Source organism: Jaculus jaculus, chromosome 10 (genome assembly GCF_020740685.1).
Source record: "Jaculus jaculus isolate mJacJac1 chromosome 10, mJacJac1.mat.Y.cur, whole genome shotgun sequence".
NCBI classification, from domain to species: domain Eukaryota; kingdom Metazoa; phylum Chordata; class Mammalia; order Rodentia; family Dipodidae; genus Jaculus; species Jaculus jaculus.
The window spans coordinates 25,942,867-25,961,344 of record NC_059111.1 but is presented as its reverse complement, the minus strand read 5'-3'; the positions used below and the strand labels follow the sequence as shown (position 1 = coordinate 25,961,344).

At 48.8% G+C, this 18,478-nt stretch overlaps 1 protein-coding gene across 2 annotated transcripts in view; it reads left to right on the top strand.

Moving 5' to 3' along the window:
- Positions 1–7,974: 7,974 nt before the first annotated feature.
- Adamts7 (ADAM metallopeptidase with thrombospondin type 1 motif 7) overlaps positions 7,975–18,478 on the top strand; it is a 48,737-nt gene continuing 38,233 nt past the window's right edge. For both annotated transcript variants that reach the window (XM_045160314.1, XR_006639310.1), the window contains exon 1: positions 7,975–8,280. In XM_045160314.1, coding sequence (XP_045016249.1) covers positions 8,178–8,280 — 103 coding nt within the window. In that variant the 5' untranslated portion in view covers positions 7,975–8,177. The remainder of the gene's footprint in view (positions 8,281–18,478) is intronic.

Below are 18,478 nucleotides of genomic sequence, written 5' to 3'. Positions count from 1 at the left end.
GTGCTGGGATTAAAGGTGTGTGCCACCATACCTGGCTTAATTTTTATTTGTTTGCAAGGAGAGAGAGAGAGAGGCACCAGGGCCTCTTGCTGGTGCAGATGAACTCCAGATGCATGTGCTACTTTGTGCATCTGGCTTTACATGGGTACTGGGGAATAGAACCTGGATCATTAGGCTTTTCAGGCAAGCATCGTAACCACCAAGCCATCTCTCCAGTCCCCCAGATTTTTTTCTTGAGACTGGAACTTACTATGTAGCCCAGGCTGGCCTTGAACTCACAGCAAACCTTCTGCCTCAGCCTCCTGAATGTTGGGATTGTAGGTGTGAGCAACTGTACCTGGCAAGGGTAAAATTTTATTTCAGGCAGGAACATGATGCCCATTGCTAAGAGTCACTTTGACAAACAGCATGGCTTTTGGCAACAGGTACTTAGATGGCCTATTAGGACCTTCCCTGGTCCCTAGAGAAAGGAAAGTGGGCCACCCTACTCAACCCAGCTGTAGGATAGACTGAGAAACAACTTCAAAAGGCAGAGCCTCCCAGAAATAGATCCCTCTGGTTAGAGAGATGGCTCAGTGGTTAGAGGTACTTGCTTGCAGATCCTGGTGGCCTGCATTTGATTCCCCAGTGCCCATGAGAAGCAGCTGCAGAGGGTGGCACATGTGTCTGGAATTCTTTTGCAGCAGTGGGGGTGAGGGAGTCTGGCATGCCCATGTTCTCTCTCTCTCAAATGGATAAATATTAAAAAAATATTAAAAAAATAAAGAAATAGATCCCTTGATGACAGAAACAAAAGCCAGGAATCTGGAAAGGCATTGGTATGCAGGGGTTGGGAACTGGGTACTGGAAAAAGGCCAGTTCAGTCTTTGAGACCGCCCTGTGTGGGACTTGGGCAGATGATCCGACCACTCTATGCCTCACTGACTGTATCTCTAAACTGAGTATAATAAGATGTACTTTTTTTTAACATTAAAAAAAAATGATTTACTTGAAAGACAAGAGGCACAAAGCAAGAGAGGAAAAAAAAAAGAGAGAGAGAGAGAGAGAGAGAGAGAGAGAGAAAATGAGAGAACGGATGCACCAGGGCCTCTAGCCACTGCAAATGAGCTCCAGATGCTACCTTGTGCATCTGGCTTACATGGGTCCTGGGGAATTGAACCTAGGTCCTTAGGTTTTGCAGGCAAGTGTCTCAACCACTAAGCAATCTATCCAGCCTAAACAGAACAATCTTTTTTTTTTTCTTCAAGGTAGAGTCTCACTCTAGCCCAGGCTGACCTGAAATTCACTATGTAGTCTCAGAGTGGCCGCAAACTCACAGAGATCCTCCTACCTCAGCCTTCCAAGTGCTGGAATTAAAGGTGTGCACAATCACACCTGGCAAGATCTACTTTATTTTGGGAGAATTACACAAGACATGGCATGTGAGGCCTCTGCTGGCATGTGGGCTATAGCACTTAGTAGTACTAGTTACTACAGCATTTCCTCAAGCCATCCTCACTGCAATTGAAAAGGCAGAAACCAATTTGAGCCTGACCTCTCAATGTGGATAATAGATAGAACTCTTCCTGTGGCAGTCTGCATAGCATGGGAGAGGGCCACACTCCCAAGCTGCAGAAGCAGCTGGGGCTATGGTATCAGCATGCTAAGGCTACAGTGCTCCAGAGAGTAGGAATAGATTGAGAGCACCTGTCTCTAGGGCTTCCAGAACAATGACTAATTAGATCCATACTAGTAGCTCACATCTCTTAAGCCAGTCACTCAAAGCAGTTCTAAGGCCATTTTTTTTGTTGTTGTTGTTATGTATGTGTGTGTATAAAATCTCTCTCTCTCTATCTATCTATATCTATATATATACAGAGAGAGAGAGAGAGAGATGGAGATTTGGTGCGCCAGCCACTTCAATCAAACTGCAGACTCTTGCACCATCTAGTGGGCATGTGCAACCTTGTGCTTGCCTCACCTTTGTGTGTCTGGCTTACCTGGGATCTGGAGAGTCAAACCTGGGTCCTTAGGCTGCGCAGACAAGCGCCTTAACCGCTAAGTTATCACTCCATCCCTGTTTGTTTGTTTTTTGAGATAGGGTCTTGCTTTAGCCCAGGCTGACCTGGAATTCACTATGTAGTCTCAGGGTGGCCTCGAATTCATGGCGATCCTCCTGCCTCTGCCTCCAGAGTGCTGGGATTAAAGGCATGTTACCACCACACCCTGCTACAGATCAAGAATTTTATGATACAAATGCACACAGTGGACAATCATAGACAGGAACAGAAGTGGCAGCTGGGGATGCAGCTCATTGGTAGAGTGCTTGCTTAACATGCAAGAAGCCCTGCCTGGATTTTATCTCCAGCACCGTATAAATCAGCCATGGTAGTGTGTCCCTGTAATCCCAGCACTTGGGAGGTAGAGGCAGGAGGATCAGATGTTTAAGGTAATCCTTGGCTATACAGTATGTTCAAGGCCAGTGTGGGGTATATAATGTCTTTACAGAGAGGAGGAGAAACAATCAGAATATCCGTAGGAGGGAAGAATAAGGGCATATACTTATAATGGAATGTCAATCATGGGATATTTTGAGTATAAAAAAATATGTATTGAACACATACTATATGCCAGCCGCTGTTCTAAGGGTAACCACTTGGATACATCAGCAAGCAAAACAAAACAAAAAAAGATTATTGTCAGAGCTGGAGAGATGGCTTAGTGGTTAAGGCATTTGCCTACAAAGCCAAAGGACCTCGGTTCGATTCCCTAGGACCCACGTAAGCCAGATGCACAAGGGGGCGCATGCATCTGGAGTTCATTTGCAGTGGCTGGAGGCCTTGGTGCATCTATTCTCTCTCTCCCTCTCTCAAAGAAATAAAAGTAAAATATTAAAAAAAGATTACTGTCATGCAGCTTGCATTCTGGTAAACATGACACATGCTATGAAGTTGTTCAAAGGTGGTAGCAGTCATGCAGTAAGAACACAAAGGACAGGAAGATATCTCTAATACCCATGGTTACATATGTAAAACCACAAAGTAAAAACATAAAAGTACCTGAAGATATCTGTAAGCCATCATCTATCTTTCTTTCTTTCTTTCTTTCTTTCTTTCTTTCTTTCTTTCTTTCTTTCTTTCTATCATCTATCTATCTATCTATCTATCTATCTATCTATCTATCTATCTATCTATCAATCATCTATCTATCTATCTCCACAAAGTAAGTAGATAAAGATATGTATATGTATCCATGTGTATAAAATATGTCTTTGGCCAGGTGTGGGCACACACCTTTAACCCCTGCACTCAGGAGGCAGAGGTAGGAGGTCTGACATGAATTTAAGGACAGTCTGGGGCTACAGAGTGAGCTCCAGGTCAGCCAAGGCTGAGTGAGTGAGATCTTGCCTTGAAAAAAAACAAAAAAAATATATATATATGTAAAGTTTGAAATTTATTCTGTGCTTATCTTAACACAAAATAAAATGTAAACTCTTTTACTTGGCCATCCAGCCTTTTCTTTCACCCTCAAGACCAGGGTTTCTCAACCTTGATTCTTTGGACATCTGGGACTGGGCAATTCTTTATTCTTTATGGTAGCTGGCTGTCATGCGGCAGCGCCCCTGGCCTCAACCACCAGATGCCAGCAGCACCACCTCCTGATTTTGGCAAACACAGAAGTCTCAAGACATTGCAAAGGATATCGGAGGCAAGATGAGATCAGTTCTGGTTGAGAACCACTGCTTTAGATGAGCTGGGGAATCAGGGAGTAGAGGCCGCTGTCTCCATGAGACAGTAAGAAAGTCAAGGCCCAGCGCTGGAGAGATGGCTCAGTGGCTAAAGATGCTTGCTTGCAGGGCTGATGGCCTGGGTTCAATTCCCCAGTTTGTATGCAGTGTCAGGAGGTCCTGGTGCACCCATAATCACTCTTTCTGCCTGCCTCTTTATCCCTTCTCTCTCGCTCAGATAAATAAATCGATAAAATATATTTTTAAAAAAGAGAAAGTTAAGGCCCAAAGAGACTACATTATTTTTTGTAGATATGCCTCACTTTTCATTGTTACCTATTCATGTACAATTTTACTTTCTTAAAAATTTTGTGTGTGGGGTTGAAGAGATGGCTTAGTGGTTAAGCGCTTGCCTGTGAAGCCTAAGGACTCTGGTTCAAGGTTTGATTCCCCAGGACCCACGTTAGCCAGATGCATAAGGGGGCACACGCGTCTGGAGTTCATTTGCAATGGCTGGAGGCCCTGGCCTGCCCATTCTCTCTCTCTCTCCCTCTCTGCCTCTTTCTCACTCTGTCTGTCACTCTCAAACAAATAAATAAATAAACAAAAATTTTTAAAAAATTATGTGTGGAGGCAGAGTGTGGTGGCACATGCCTTTAATCCCAGCACTCTGGAGGCAGAGGTAGAAGGATCACCATGAGTTCAAGGCCACCCTGAGATTACATAGTGAATCCCAGGTCAGCCTGGGCTAGAGTGAAACCCTACCTCGAAAAGCCCCTCCCAAAAAAATTGTGTGTGCATGGTATGTATGATGTATGCATATGTATGTGCAGATATTCACCCACCTCTGCATAGGTGGAGGCCAGAGGAGAATACTGGGTGCCCTTCCTGTATCACTCATTTGTGTATTGTGTGAAGATGCAGTCCTTCTCTGAATGCTGCGGTTTCCATGAGCCCCAGTGATTCTCTGATCTCTGCACAACTGGGGTCACAGATGTGAGTGGTGGGTCCTGAGGAATCAAACTCAAGCCCTCACGCTTCCAGCATTTTTACCCACTGAGCCATCTCCCCAGCATCATGTATAATTTAAATACACAGCACTCCATTGTACTTTCCTACTTTTTGGGGGGTTTTTATGAAGGGTTTAGGCTTTCACTCTAGCTCAGGCTGACTTGGAATTCACAACCAACTCACAATGATCCTACCTCCTGCCTCCCAAGCACTGGGATTAAAGGTGTGTGCCACCATGCCGGGCTCTTTCCTACCTTTTAACAGTCTACCAATATCTAAACAAATACGCAGAAGCAGATATGGCTCCTTTTAAAATGGGATCAGTTGCTAGTAATGATTAGGTTGCTAAATCTTACCAAAGTTTTGGGCTAGCATTCCGATCACTCAGAATAAACAGGGAACAGGGAAGGGCGGGGAAGGGCTCAGTGGATAAAGTGTGTGCCACCCAAACGTGAGTCTCTGAGTTCAGCTCCCCAGAACTTATAGAAAAGCTGGATGTTATTGTGTGGGCATGTGCAATGCCAGTGTGCCTGTGGGGAGAAGGCAGACACAGGAGGCTTGCTTAGAAGCTCTTGGACAAGCCAGCCAGGCAAATGAATGAGAGACCCTGCCTCAAACAAGGTGAAACATGGGGACCCACATCAGAAGGTGTCCTCTGGCCTCCACACACGTGCCATGGCATACATGTATCCACACCCATGCACATGAAGATGCACACACTAAGAATTTCAGGGAAAACTCATCAATCAGATACATGACATTCTGTAACAATGGAATCAAACATGCTAACATCCAGTCTCTTGCTTTGATACAAGTGTCTACTTGGTCCTCCAACATCTGGGGTCTTGCTGTCTCCGTTGAATTGTCATTCATGAAGGTACAACTAATCCTTCTTTTTGTATCCCATGATAGACACTGTAGGTCCCAAGGAGGTTTACAATGAAGTTACCCAGCAGGATGTGGACAGGCCACAGATCAGGACTCAGGACACAGATGGAAACAGGAGGGGGCTGTGGCCAGCTGTGTGTTTGAAAATACAAACTCCAGGGCAATCTTTCCCAAAAGTCTCTAATCTGTTGTTTGTCCTTGGCAGCTGGCCAGAGAAGTCAAGGGTAGCAGGTTGCGTTGGCCACAAGGGCTTTGTATGCTGGGGGCTGGGATCACAAAACCACTACGAACTAGCTTTAACATTACAGGGTGGCGTAATGCCATTCCAGACAACAGCAGCTTAGTGTGACTACTGCCGTGACAGGGTGGCAAACAGTGTTCTGAAGCCCTGAGAGAAGGGATCACATAAAAGCTAGGTTTCAAAGTCTAGCAAGTTTGTGCCAATCTTTCCCCTTCATCTTCACGTCACTGGTTCTTTCCTATCACTATGGTCCCACAGCTCAAACGCCACCTCATCAGGACAACTTTCCCTGACCACCTCATGAAGAACAGACCCTCCACTTTCATCCAGTTTTTGTTATTTATTTATTCATTGCTTTTTCGAGGTAGGGTCTCACTCTAGCCCAGGCTGACCTGAAATTCACTATGGAGTCTCAGGGTGGCCTCGAACTCACAGCAATCCTCCTACCTCTGCATCCCGAGTGCTGAGGTTAAAGGCGTGCGCCATGACACCAGGCCCAGCTTTGTTTTCTTCTAAGTGAATCTCGGTAGCTGGTTCTGTTCCTATGTCTACCCACCACTCTGAAGATGGCCTCCAGAGTGGGAGCCCACCTACCAGTCACAACTGTGTTCCCTGGGCCTGCAGTGAACCCTGCATGTGGCTTGGACGGCTTGCCAAGTGCGGGACATCTCCAGAATGCCCTGGGCAGATCAAGATGGAGTTCTGTAGCTTTGGTGTTTGGGGGTGGGTGGAAGAGAACATGACCCTGGGGTGCAGCAGGGGGAGCCCACACACAGACAACCCTCTGGGGGAATGTGAGAAGGGCACAGGTAGGCAGGTGGGTGCTAAAGGGGCCACCTGCCTCGGGACAGAGAAAGTGTTAAACCGGGGACCGGAAGCCCATGGAGATCAAGGACAGAGGGGAAGACAAAAAGAGGAAGGACCACAGAGGCCTGGTCCCCAGCCACTACAGAGCACTGGCTTCTGGCCATATGTTACATTGGTCACTCTGGAGGCTAACAAGGCTAGACTGTGGAGGAATCCACGCGTGAGCTTCCAGACATGAGGGAAAGTGCAATGGAGATTGGGTATTAAGAAATGAGGAGAGCCACGCCTTTAATCCCAGCCCTTGGGAGGCAGAGGTGGGAGGATCGCTGTGAGTTGGAGGCCACCCTGAGACTCCAGGTCAGCCTGAGCTAGAGTGAGACCTTACCTTGAAAAACCAAAACAAAGAAACAAACAAAAAAAAAACAGGAGTGTGGTGTGCGTGGGAGGGGCTACGCAAAGACTGACAGAGAGATGAGAGGGGTCACAAATGACAGGCACACTCACGGCAGAACCCGTTTTAGTGAAGGCAGGAGGTGCAGGGTGGCCGATTTCCTCGGAGTCCGCTCCTAGAAACATAGGCAGAGGTCTGAATCTGGAAGCCAGATCTGTCCTTGGGGCCAGATGCTTGGTGTTTGAGGTAGAGCCTGGCCTCTGGGTTGTGAGGCTGGGGCTGGCCGACTGCTGAGTTCCCAGAGCCCCTGGCTGAAGCTGGCCTGACGCTGTTGGCTGAACTCTGCTGGGCTGCAGGGGGAAAAGACATTGCAGAGAATCTGGAGATGAGGAATTGCAGGACTCCACCTCGCTTGTGGAAACTGCTGCCCAGCAGGCCCCCCCTCCGAACTGCGTCCCCCCCTTACCTCCAAAGTTGATCCAGAACCAAGAGCCTCCTCCCCACCTGTGTGATCCTGCTCCCACAGGAGGCTTCCAGGTCCCTGCTCTTGAATGGCAGCCCTACTTGGCTTGGGAAGCACAGATCAAGTAAGGGACAAAGCAGAAACTCTAGAAACTCCCCGATTCTTGGAGGGGCCTTGGAAAGGACGGGAGACCCAGCCCCGGCTCCGCCGCCAGGGGGCTCCCATGGCCCCGCGGGCGGGCCGGTGGCTGTCCGGGGTCGCTGCGGGTGATGTCCCCAGCCCTGTCCCGCCCCGCCCCGCCCCGCCCCGCGCGCGGTGGGCGGCCGGCGGGACGGCTGGGGGGGGCGGGGCGAGGCGGTGGGGGCGGGGCTGGGGCTGGGGCCGAGCTTCTCCTCCCTCCCTCCCTCCTTCCTTTTTCTTTCTTTCTCTCCTTCTGGCTCTCTTTTCTTTGCCTGGGCAGCCGGCCGGCCGAGGGGGCGGGCCTTTGCCGTCTTTGTTGCCCGAGGACCCAGCGCAGCTGCTCTCCCGGCCGGAGTCGTGGTCCGGACGCCAGGAGCTGCACGCGGCCAGCCAGGCATGTCCTAAGTCGGACCCGGGACCCGGGCTGGGACCGGACGGGACAGACGAGACTGTGCACCAGGGGTCGCCCAGCGGCCACCCGGCCAGGGCCATGCGCGTCCGGCCGAGTCCCCGCAGCCTGCCGCCGCCGCTGCGCGCCTTCCTCGTCCTCCTCCTCTGCGCCCTGACGCCCGGCGCCCCCGGACCCGCACCAGGTGGGTGGCCGAGCCCCTCGAGCTGGCCTGGTCCTGCCACCCTTTCTGCTCCCCTACCTTCATTTAGCCCCTTCTCACCTCTGTGCAGTCCGCGTCGGAGCGGCTCAGCTAGGGGCCGGTGGCGTCCGTCGCTCTGTCTCTCCCTTGGAGTTAGGGGACAGGGCTGGGGTCTGCAGGCACAGGGGCGACACTGCGGGTACGGGAGCCGTCCCCGATCCCCGGACTCAGCTGGATAGCCAGACTTAATTTTTTTTTTTTTTCTGCTTGGTCCTTTCACTCCCCGGGTTGCAGCTTCCCCACCGCGGATGCTGCGATGCGCGCATCTCTCCGGGGAAAGCGCTCCTCCGAGGAGGCTGGACGGGGATTCACCCCTCTCCTTCGGGTGGCTCGTCTGAAAAGCTGGCGGGCCGCGACGGTGTCAGGTCGCAGGTCTACTGGGGAGGAGGGTCCCTCACCAGGTCTCCCAGCCCTAGGTGTCTCCGGGGGAGCCGGGTCCCTGAGCGACCCTTTGCATTTCCTGTCTCCCCCTCCCCCCCAAGTGTGAAGGCGCCGGGAGTGGAACCGGGGAGCCGGAGCTTCTTCCTCCGCCCTGGGTTCACTCTCCCGGCCCCGCCCGGCCAGCCGGCCTCGGACGAGCCCCTGGCGGGCGTCCAGGCTCTTGTTTGGCGGCGACCTGCCCGGCAGCCGCGCTTCTGGCGCGCGCGCGCGCGCTGGGAGCAACCAGCCTGGGAATAAGCGAAATCTGGGATGTTGGGGACTCCCCACCCCCCCGGCTGTGTGCTCAGGAAGGCCCAGGTCGGCTGGGGACCCAGATGGAGAACTGGGGAAAGTATCCGCTGGTGAGGGGTCCAAGGGCTTTGTAGGGGAAGAGAAGGGCTGAGGTTGCAGGGATTGGAGAGGTGGGTGAACTTTGGGCCGGCTCTGGACCAGTGGGGAATGGGTGTGAGGCGTCCTAAGGGAACGTACTCCCACGGCTGGATGAGGCCTCCTTCCTCCATTGTGGAGGGACTTGTGGGTCCCAGTATAGGGGACGTTAAATCAGATCCTAGAGGTTTGGGAAGTCACTGCGGGGAGTGTTTGGGGAAGTTTGGTGGAACACTAATATTTAAGAAGAGAAGAGGGAAGTAAACATTTAAGACCTACGAGGTCCCGCCTCATTCTTACTTCTCATCATCTGCTCATCAAACCTGCCAGATGGGGGATGGAGCAGTCTTAGGGATAATGAAACAGGCTGAGTAGAGGGACCTGGAAGAAGCCTTTGCTCATAGCCCGCAGCAGAAGGTGGTGGGAAAGAGGGACCAGGAGCTAGGCCTGAACTCGGGTCCACACCCCCCCACCTACCCCCACAGTTGTGGAAAGAGTGGTGGGTGGGTGTGGCTGAAATCAACCTCATAGGATTCTTACCAGTACTTTCACAGGACAGTGACGGTCATGTAGCGGCCACTATCTTTATTAATCTGCCAGGCAGACACCTTGTTTATGATTGGGGAACACTTGGTGAGTGCTGCAATCTGGACCTGCCACCTAGGGTGGAGGCAGGCCAGGCATCCTCCCCCAATTAATCCAGGTACTAATGTGGGATGGCAGGTCTGTCTCTGGAATACCCCTAGACATGTAGCGTGGGGGCCTTCCCCCTTCTACCGTCACGATTTTTTTTTTAATTTTTATTTATTTGAGAGAGACAGACACAGAGAAAGACAGATAGAGGGAGAGAGAGAGGGAATGGGCGCGCCAGGGCTTCCAGCCTCTGCAAACGAACTCCAGACGCGTGCGCCCCCTTGTGCATCTGGCTAACGTGGGACCTGGGGAACCGAGCCTCGAACCGGGGTCCTTAGGCTTCTCAGGCAGGCGCTTAACCGCTAAGCATCTCTCCAGCCCCCGTCACGAGTTTTGACTCCCTGGCTGCTGCCTATCCTCTGTCTTTTCTCCAAACCTGGGCTCTTGCCACTCAGTGGTTCCTCCTTTTAGGCCAGAGGGCATGTACGGGGCACACTTTCAGGAAAATGCAGGCTAACCCCCCCCCCCCCCCCCCCCCCCCCCCCCCCCCGTCTGTGATAACTCCAAGGACTCGGACTCAGTTATGCCTGTCACACACTCACTGTTTTGTGCTACCTGTGTGAGCCCTGTGTGTGCCTACCAGGACCGGGTAGTGATTTCCAGAGCAGGATGTGTGACACTCATGTGCCACGCTTATGCGCTGCAGGTCATTTCAAGGGCTGGATTGTAACCCAGGCTCTGGACCAGGCGGAGTGTGTAAGAGCAGTGTTGAAGCTCTGCAGGGACAGTTGTCACCCACAAGTGATACAGAGTCCTTAACACCTCGTGGGGCAGGTGCCCAGAGCAGATCGCATGACCTGGTAAAAACGTGGCCATGACCCCTGGCGTACAGTCCCGCTAAGCTGATTCCTGCTGCCATCCTAAGCAATCTTTAGCTCTGCATTTCTGCTTCTGTGTAAATTCATGCTGGTCAGTGGGTTAGAACCTGCAGCTGTTCTTTGCTGGCACTAGATGTTGATAGTTTCAGCTACTCAAGACTCTACCAGGGTCGACTGGTGCACAGTGAGAGTTACCTTTTTCTATTTTGGTTTTTTGAGGTAGGGTCTCACTCTAGCCCAGGCTAACCTGGAATTCACTATGTAGTCTCAGGGTGTCCTCAAACTCATGGCAGTCCTACCTCTGCCTCCTGAGTGCTGGGATTAAAGGCCTGCACCACCACGTCTGGCGAGAGGAACCTTTTAACTCATAGTGCTTCTCTAAAACTGTTTCAGCTCGGAGTGGTGGAGTGACTGTAATTCCCCAACTCCGGAGGCTGAGGCAGGAGGATTAGGAGTTTAAGGTCAACCTGGGCTACATTGTGAGACCCTATCAAAAAAAAACAAACCAAAAAACCTAGAATTAGCTGGGTGTGGTGTTGCATGCCTTTAATCCCAGCACTGTGGAGGCAGAGGTAGAAGGATTGCTGAGAGGCCATCCTGAGACTACATAGCCCAGGTCAGCCTGGGCTAGAGTGAGACCTTACTTCGGAAAACCAAACCAAAATAAAAGAAAACCCTAACATTAAAGAAATCTAATTTTATTAATGGAAAACAATACAAATTCTTTCCAAAAATAATTTAAAGCTGCGTGTGTGGGTGTGGTGGTGCATGCCTTTATTCTCAGCACTAAGGGCAGAGGAAGGAGGATCATCATAAGTTTGAAGCCAGTTTGGGACTACAGAGTGAGTTCTAGGTCAGCCTGAGCTAGAGTGAGACCCTTCCTTGAAAAAAAAAAAAAATTCAGAATAAAACAAGAAAATAATAGTAATAGTAAAACTCATAATATTCTATAAGGTTTTTTTTGTTTGTTTGTTTCTTTCGAGGTATGGTCTTATTCTGGCCCAAGCTGACCTTGAATTCACTGTGCAGTGTCAGGGTGGCCTTGTACTAACAGTGATGCTTCCCTCCCCCCCTCCCCAGTGCTGGGCCAGCAGGAGAGAGAATGGGCGTGCCAGGGCCTCTGTCTATTGCAGCCAAATTCCACACACATGGGCCACACACTTTGTGCATCTGGCTTTACATGGGTGCTGGGGAATCGAACCAGGGTTGTTAGGCTCTGTAGGTAAGTGCCTTAACTGCTGAGCCATCTCCCCAACCCCTGTATTTTCTCTCTCTCTCTGTCTTCTTTTAAAGTAAGGTCTCAGTCTAGCCCAGGCTAACCCTGAATTCACAATGTAGTCTCAGGCTGGCCTTGAACTCATGGTGATCCTCCTACCTCTGCCTCCCGAGTGCATATTTTATTTTTGATTAAAGAGATGTAAAGCCATTCAGTAAGGAAATTAAAGTCCTGGGCTGGAGAGATGGCTTAGTGGTTAAGGCGCTTGCCTGCAAATCTACAGGACCTCAGTTCAATTCCCCAGGAACCACGTAAGCCAGAAGCACAAGGTGGTGCATCCATCTGGAGTTCATTTGCTGTGGCTGGAAACCCTGGCACACCCATTCTCTCTTTCTCTCTCTCTTTGCCTCTTTCCTTCTCTCAAATAAATAAAAATAAATAAATAAATAAAACTCCTTATAGAGACACCCAATAGTTCAAGGGTATGGCTCAGTAGTAGCATGAAGGACTTTGGGATTGATCCTTAGCACCATCAAAAAGAAAGAAAAAAAAAAAAGCATAGTATACTTGAGAATGTTGCATGCTAATTTTCAGTCATAATGTGGCTCATGCTTGCTACATATCAGCTGTTGCCATAAGCACATACCTATTAATTCAGTTCTCACGTAAGCAAAGAGTAGGTGCGGTTTTCACTCCCACGTTACAGAGGGAGAAATTGAGCAGCTGAGTAACTTACTCATGGTGCCATGGCTTTAGGTAGCAGAGCTAGGATTTGAACCCAGCCAGATGGCTCCATAGTGGTAGCCTAACAGTTCTCTAAGCGTAGACTAACACTTCTCGGTGTCTTGTGGCCTGGATTTTCTGAGCATTTAAGGAAGCCAAGGCTCATCAAGGTGAAATGACTGAGCTCATACAACTAATAACTGGCCCACTTGGGATCTGAACCTGGGTCTTTCCACTTTGAAAAGCTCTCATGTTTGACAAAGTATTAGTCACCCCATTGTCTCATAGAATATGTGCCTGGACCAAGATTTAATTTTTGTACTTAATTTATTTATTAGAGAGGGAGAATGGTCATGTCAGGGCCTCCAGCCACTGCAAATGACCTCCAGAAGCTTGTGCATATGGCTTATGTGGGTACTGGAGAAGTAAACCTGGGTCCTTGGGCTTTGCAGGCAAGTACCTTAACTGTTAAGCCATCTCTCCAGTCCCATATCAATCTTTTTTTTTTTTTTTTTTTTTTTTATGGTAGGGTCTCGCTCTAGCCCAGGCTGACCTGGAATTCACTATGTAGTCTCAGGGTGGCCTCAAACTCATGGCAGTCCTCCTACCTCTGCCTCCTGAGTGCTGGGATTAAAGGCGTGCGCCACCACTCTTGGCAACCTTTTTTCTTTTTTTCTTTTTCACAAGCCACTCAAGATACATAGAAAAGCTTTACTTGCAGGGGAGCAGTAATTTAATCAAACAAGCCAAATTCCATATTATCATCTGACTCCTCAGACTTTTTTCTTCTCATCCTTCTTCTCCTCTACTGCGGCAGGGGCAGAACCAGCAGCAGGAGCTGCGGAGCCAGGGACCGCAGAATCTTCTTTCTGAATATTTAGTTTTATTTATTTGAGAGAGAGAAAGAGGCACATAGAGGGAGAGAAGGAATGGGCACACCAGGACCTTCAGCCACTGCAAATGAACTCCAGATGCGTGAAGCCATCTTGTGTAATTGGCTTACATGGGTCCTGGGGAATCGAACCGAGATCCTTTGGCTTTGCAGGCAAGCGCCTTAACTGCTAAGCCGTCTCTCCAGCCCCTTTAAAAAATTTTATTTATTTATTTATTTATGAGAGAGAGAGAGAGAGAGAGAGAGAGAGAATGGGTGTGCCAGAGCCTCTAGCCACTGCAGATGAACTCCTGATGCATGCACTACCATGTGCCTCTGGCTTATGTGGGTCACCTGGCTCCTTGGGCTTCGCAGGCAAGCACCTTAATGGCTAAACTGTCTCCCTAGCCCAAGATTCACTTCTTGCTGCTTGTTCTCCTTGGTTCTGGCCTTTCCCCATTCTCTGGTAACCTAGTGCATGGCACCTGCTGCCAGGATGCCCGCCTCACCTCCACAGCAGAATTTGTGCTCACTTAGGGGCATCTTAAGTGGACTGTCTTCGGTGCAGCGCCTCTTCATCCAGTCTGTCTATGGCTTTGTTTCCTTGTCATGATGCTCTGCTTTGTGCCCATTTCTCCATTTTGAAGGTCGGATGGCATCTCTCTTTCCTCTGGGCTTAGGAGCCCCGAATGTCCCCATCCCTCCCATGATCAGCATCCAAGGGTTATACTCCAGTTGCCACAGCCCAGGCATCTCATGATTGAAATGAGCAAACACGACTGGTGAGGAGACAATTTTGTTTCAAAACATGGTACCTCTTGGCTTTTTTTTTTTTAATGTGCTTTTTAATTTTTTTTTAAATTTTTTTGGTTTTTCAAGGTAGGGTGTCACTCTAGCCCAGGCTGACCTGAAATTCACTATGTAGTCTCAGGGTGGCCTTGAACTCATGGTGATCCTCCCTCTGCCTCCCAAGTGCTGAGATTAAAGGCGTGCACGACCTCTCGGTTTTTACTAGTGATGGAAGCTAAGCTTGACACTAGGTGACAGCGGGGCGTGCTGGGGATGAAGGACCAGTGGCTCTTTCTACGGGGGACCCACCCACTTACTTCGAGCCACTGCTTCCAAGTGTGGATTTAATCTGATGTGGATAGATGATAAGGCTTTTCAAGGAAAGCTGGAAATTGAGGATTTTTTTTTTTTTCCATTCCCCTCAGGGAAGGGTCTCTCTTCAGCCCAGATTGACCTGGAATTCACTACATAGTCTCAGGGTGGCCTCAAACTGTCAGCCATCCTCCTGCCTCCGCCTCCGAGTGCTGGGATTAAAGGTGTGCACCACCATGGCGGGCCCAAGTTCTCTTATTTGGATGCAGGAGCAGTAAGCCTGCTGAAGCCATTCTGCATGGTGGCTTCCAAAAGCTAGCCCTTGCATGGATTCGAACCGAACCCCTTGGGGAAGATTTACTAAACCCAAGCAGGTCCAACCTGTGACCTCTGGTTTGCGTGCAGCCCAACTTATTTGTAGATGACAATTTCATGTCACAATGTCAAATGGACAACCGTGGGAGAATTATGCGTATGCATGGGGGGACCCAGAGCCCCACATTTGTGCGGAGTCAGGTTCTGTGGCCCGGTCCTGGGTGTCTAGATGTTTCAAAGGTCTGTAGTTACTGAGGAGTTCATTCTCAGTGGGAGATTTCCTAACTTCTCTTATGGTCCCAGTTCCCCCCCAGGCTCTTGGTAAAAGCACAGCTTCCTAATCCTTTGTCCTGGAGATGCTGATTCAGAGGGTCTGGGATGGGGCCTGGGAATTTGTTTGTAAGAAACGTATACAGGAAGTCTGGGAGCTCTTCGCCACTGGGCCCCTCTGAAGCTCGCGGATAAGGAAGAGGGTCCCAGAGCCTCGCAGCCCACCTGGCCTGTGATTCGCTGGGCTTTCAAAGAAACTTCCAAAGAAGTTTGAAAAACCTCATCTTATTAAACTTTCACATTAATGACAGGGAGATTGCAGCCCAGCAAGGGACAGACTGCTGAGATTATAGTCTTAACAAAGCCAACTGGGAAACTTGGGTCTGAGCCTTCATTTTGCCACTTTTGCTGGGTGGCTTTAGACCGGTTTCTCTGCCTCTTTTCGCCTAGAAATTGTTTTTTTTTTTTTTTTTTTTTTTTTTTTACCTAGAATGCCTTTGCTCTCTCAGCTAGAAAAGAGGCCAGCCGACTTTACTTCAGGTGTATTAACCTGGGAGTCTCAACCTAAGAAATCACAAACCCCAGGGATCTATGAACTTGAAATGGACAATAATACAACTGTATATATATAATCTTTTAATTTTCTTTGAGGGAGAGATAGGAGGAAGAGAGACAGGGAGAATACTGTTGCAGTTGCAAACAAGCTGCAGACACATGGACTTTGAGCATTCAGCTATACGTGAGTACCAGGATATTGAATGCAGGTCACCAGGTTTTGCAAGTAAGAGCCTTTAACTGCTGAGCCATTTCTCCAGCCTCAACATAGTTTTTAAAATTTTATTTATTTGAGAGAGAAGAAGAGGTAGAAAGAGAGAGAGAGAGAGAATGGACACGCTAGGGCCTCTAGCCACTACAAACGATTTCCAGACGCATGCACCCCCTTGTGCATCTAGCTTACGTGGGTTCTGGGGAATCAAACTAGGGTCCTTAGGCTTCGCAGGCAAATGCTTTAACTACTAAGCCATTTCCCCAGCCCTCAACATCTTTTTGTTTGTTTGTTTGTTTTTCAAGGCAGAGTCTTACTGTATCTCAGACTGACCTGGAATTCGCTATGTAGTTTCAGGCTGGCCTTGTACTCACAGTAATCCCTCCTCTGCCTCCCAAATGCTGGGACCAAAGGTATGTACTACCAGGCCCGAAATTTTTTTCTAATGTTTTATTTTTATTTACTTATAGGTGGGGGGGGGGGAGAGGGAGAGAGGGAGGATGAGAATGGGCTCACCAGGGCCTCTAGCCACTGCACACTCCAGACGCATGTGCCACCATGTGCATCTGGCTTATGTGGGTTCTGGGGAGTCGAACCTGGGTCCTTAGGCTTCACAGGCAAATGCCTTAATTGCTAAGCCACTTCTCCAGCCCATCTATAATTTTTCTAACTCTTTTTAAAATATGTATCTATATTATTTATTTATTTATTTATTTGAGAGAGAGAGAGAGAGAGAGAATGGGCATGCCAGGGCCTCCAGCCATTGCAAACAAACTTCAGATGCATGCGCCTTTGTGTGCATCTGGTTTACGTGGATCCTAGAGAATTGAACTGGGATCCTTTGGCTTTGCAGGCAAATGCTTTAACCACTAAGCCATCTCTCCAGTCCCATTTCTTTCTTTCTTTCTTTTTTTAAATGGGCATGCTAGGGCCTTCAGCCACTGCAAATGAATTCTTTTTTTTTTTTTAATTTTTTTGTTTATTTATTTATTTGAGAGTGACAAAGAGGAGGAGGAGAGAGTGAGAGAGAGACTAATGGGCACGCCAGGGCTTCCAGCCACTGCAAACGAACTCCAGACCGCGTGCGCCCCCTTGTGCATCTGGCTAATGTGGGTCCTGGGGAATTGAGCCTCAAACCCGGGTCCTTAGGCTTCACAGGCAAGCGCTTAACCGCTAAGCCATCTCTCCAGCCCTCCAGTCCCATTTCTAACTCTTAAGTATTATTTGGTGTTTTCTTTCTTTTTTAAAAATCTTTTTAAAGAATATTTTATTTATATTTGTTTATTTGACAGAGAGAAAGAGGGGGAGAGAGAATGAATGGGTGCACTAGGGCCTCCAGCCAATGAAGATGAACTCCAGACGCATGCGCCCCCTTGTACATCTGGCTAAGTGGGTCTCTTGGGGAATGAAACCAAGGTCCTTTGGCTTTGCAGGCAAACATCTTAACCGCTAAGCCATCCCTCCAGCCTTGGTGTTTTCTTTCTTTATGAATATTACCATCAAATCTCAATAGCATTAGCAGCACTTGTGATTTTTGTTATCAGTGGAGAAGATGCAGTTTTATCTCATTATAGTTCTTGCAGATACCTTGAAATAAGGTTTTATGCTTATCACTACTTAAAAATTACCATGGTTGCTAAAGTTGCCATTAGATTTTGTTTAATGAGTCAATAAATGACCACATAATTCCACAGTCCACTTCCAAAATTGTTTTGATAGTTGAAGTCAAATATAATTCAATTTCCTTAGTACTCCTGTGTATTCTATGCATTTAAAACATTTTTCTGAGAAAGAATTCCTGGCAAACAAAGTAAAGTGAAGAATCCTTGCCTTTTTGGTCAATCCAATAGGACAGTGACTAGGAAAAGTGTGCTTCAAACTATAAAGGAGGTCTGCAGGGAGCCCTGGGTGGTCCTCCTCCCCCTTCCAGGAAGCTGGGAGATAATGAGCCATTTCCCCCCCCCCCCCCCAACTTCCAGGCACCAGAGAACACTTTTGCTAATCCACCAGGCTAATGATAGTCATAACAATGGCCATTAAGTTTAATGGGCCAGGCACTGCTCCGAGCAGGATGGATCAATGTAGTAGCCTTCAGGGAGCCCCCAGAGTCCAAGTTCTGTTGTTATCCCATTCCATACATTCACTCAGTAAATGTTTGCCGAGAGGGCCGGAGAGATGGCTTAACAGTTAAGGCACTTGCCTGCAAAGCCAAAGGACCTAGGTTTGATTCCCCAGTACCCATACAAAGCCAGATGCACAAGGGGGCACATGCATCTGGAGTTCGTTTGCAGTGGCTAGAGACCCTGGCAAGCCCATTCTCTCTGCTTGCAAAAAAAAAATAAAAAAAATTATAAGATTAAAAATTGAAAAATATTTACAGAGAAACAACTAAGTTCCAGATGTGGCTAGCACTTAAAATATTCAACAAACACATTTCCCAGAGGTTACAGTGGAAGGGGAGAGAAAACAAAAACAATGGAGGTGAAACTGGGCGTGGTGGCCAGGCAGAGATCTCTGTGAGTTCAAGGCCAGCTTAGAACCACAGGGTGAGTTCCAGGTCA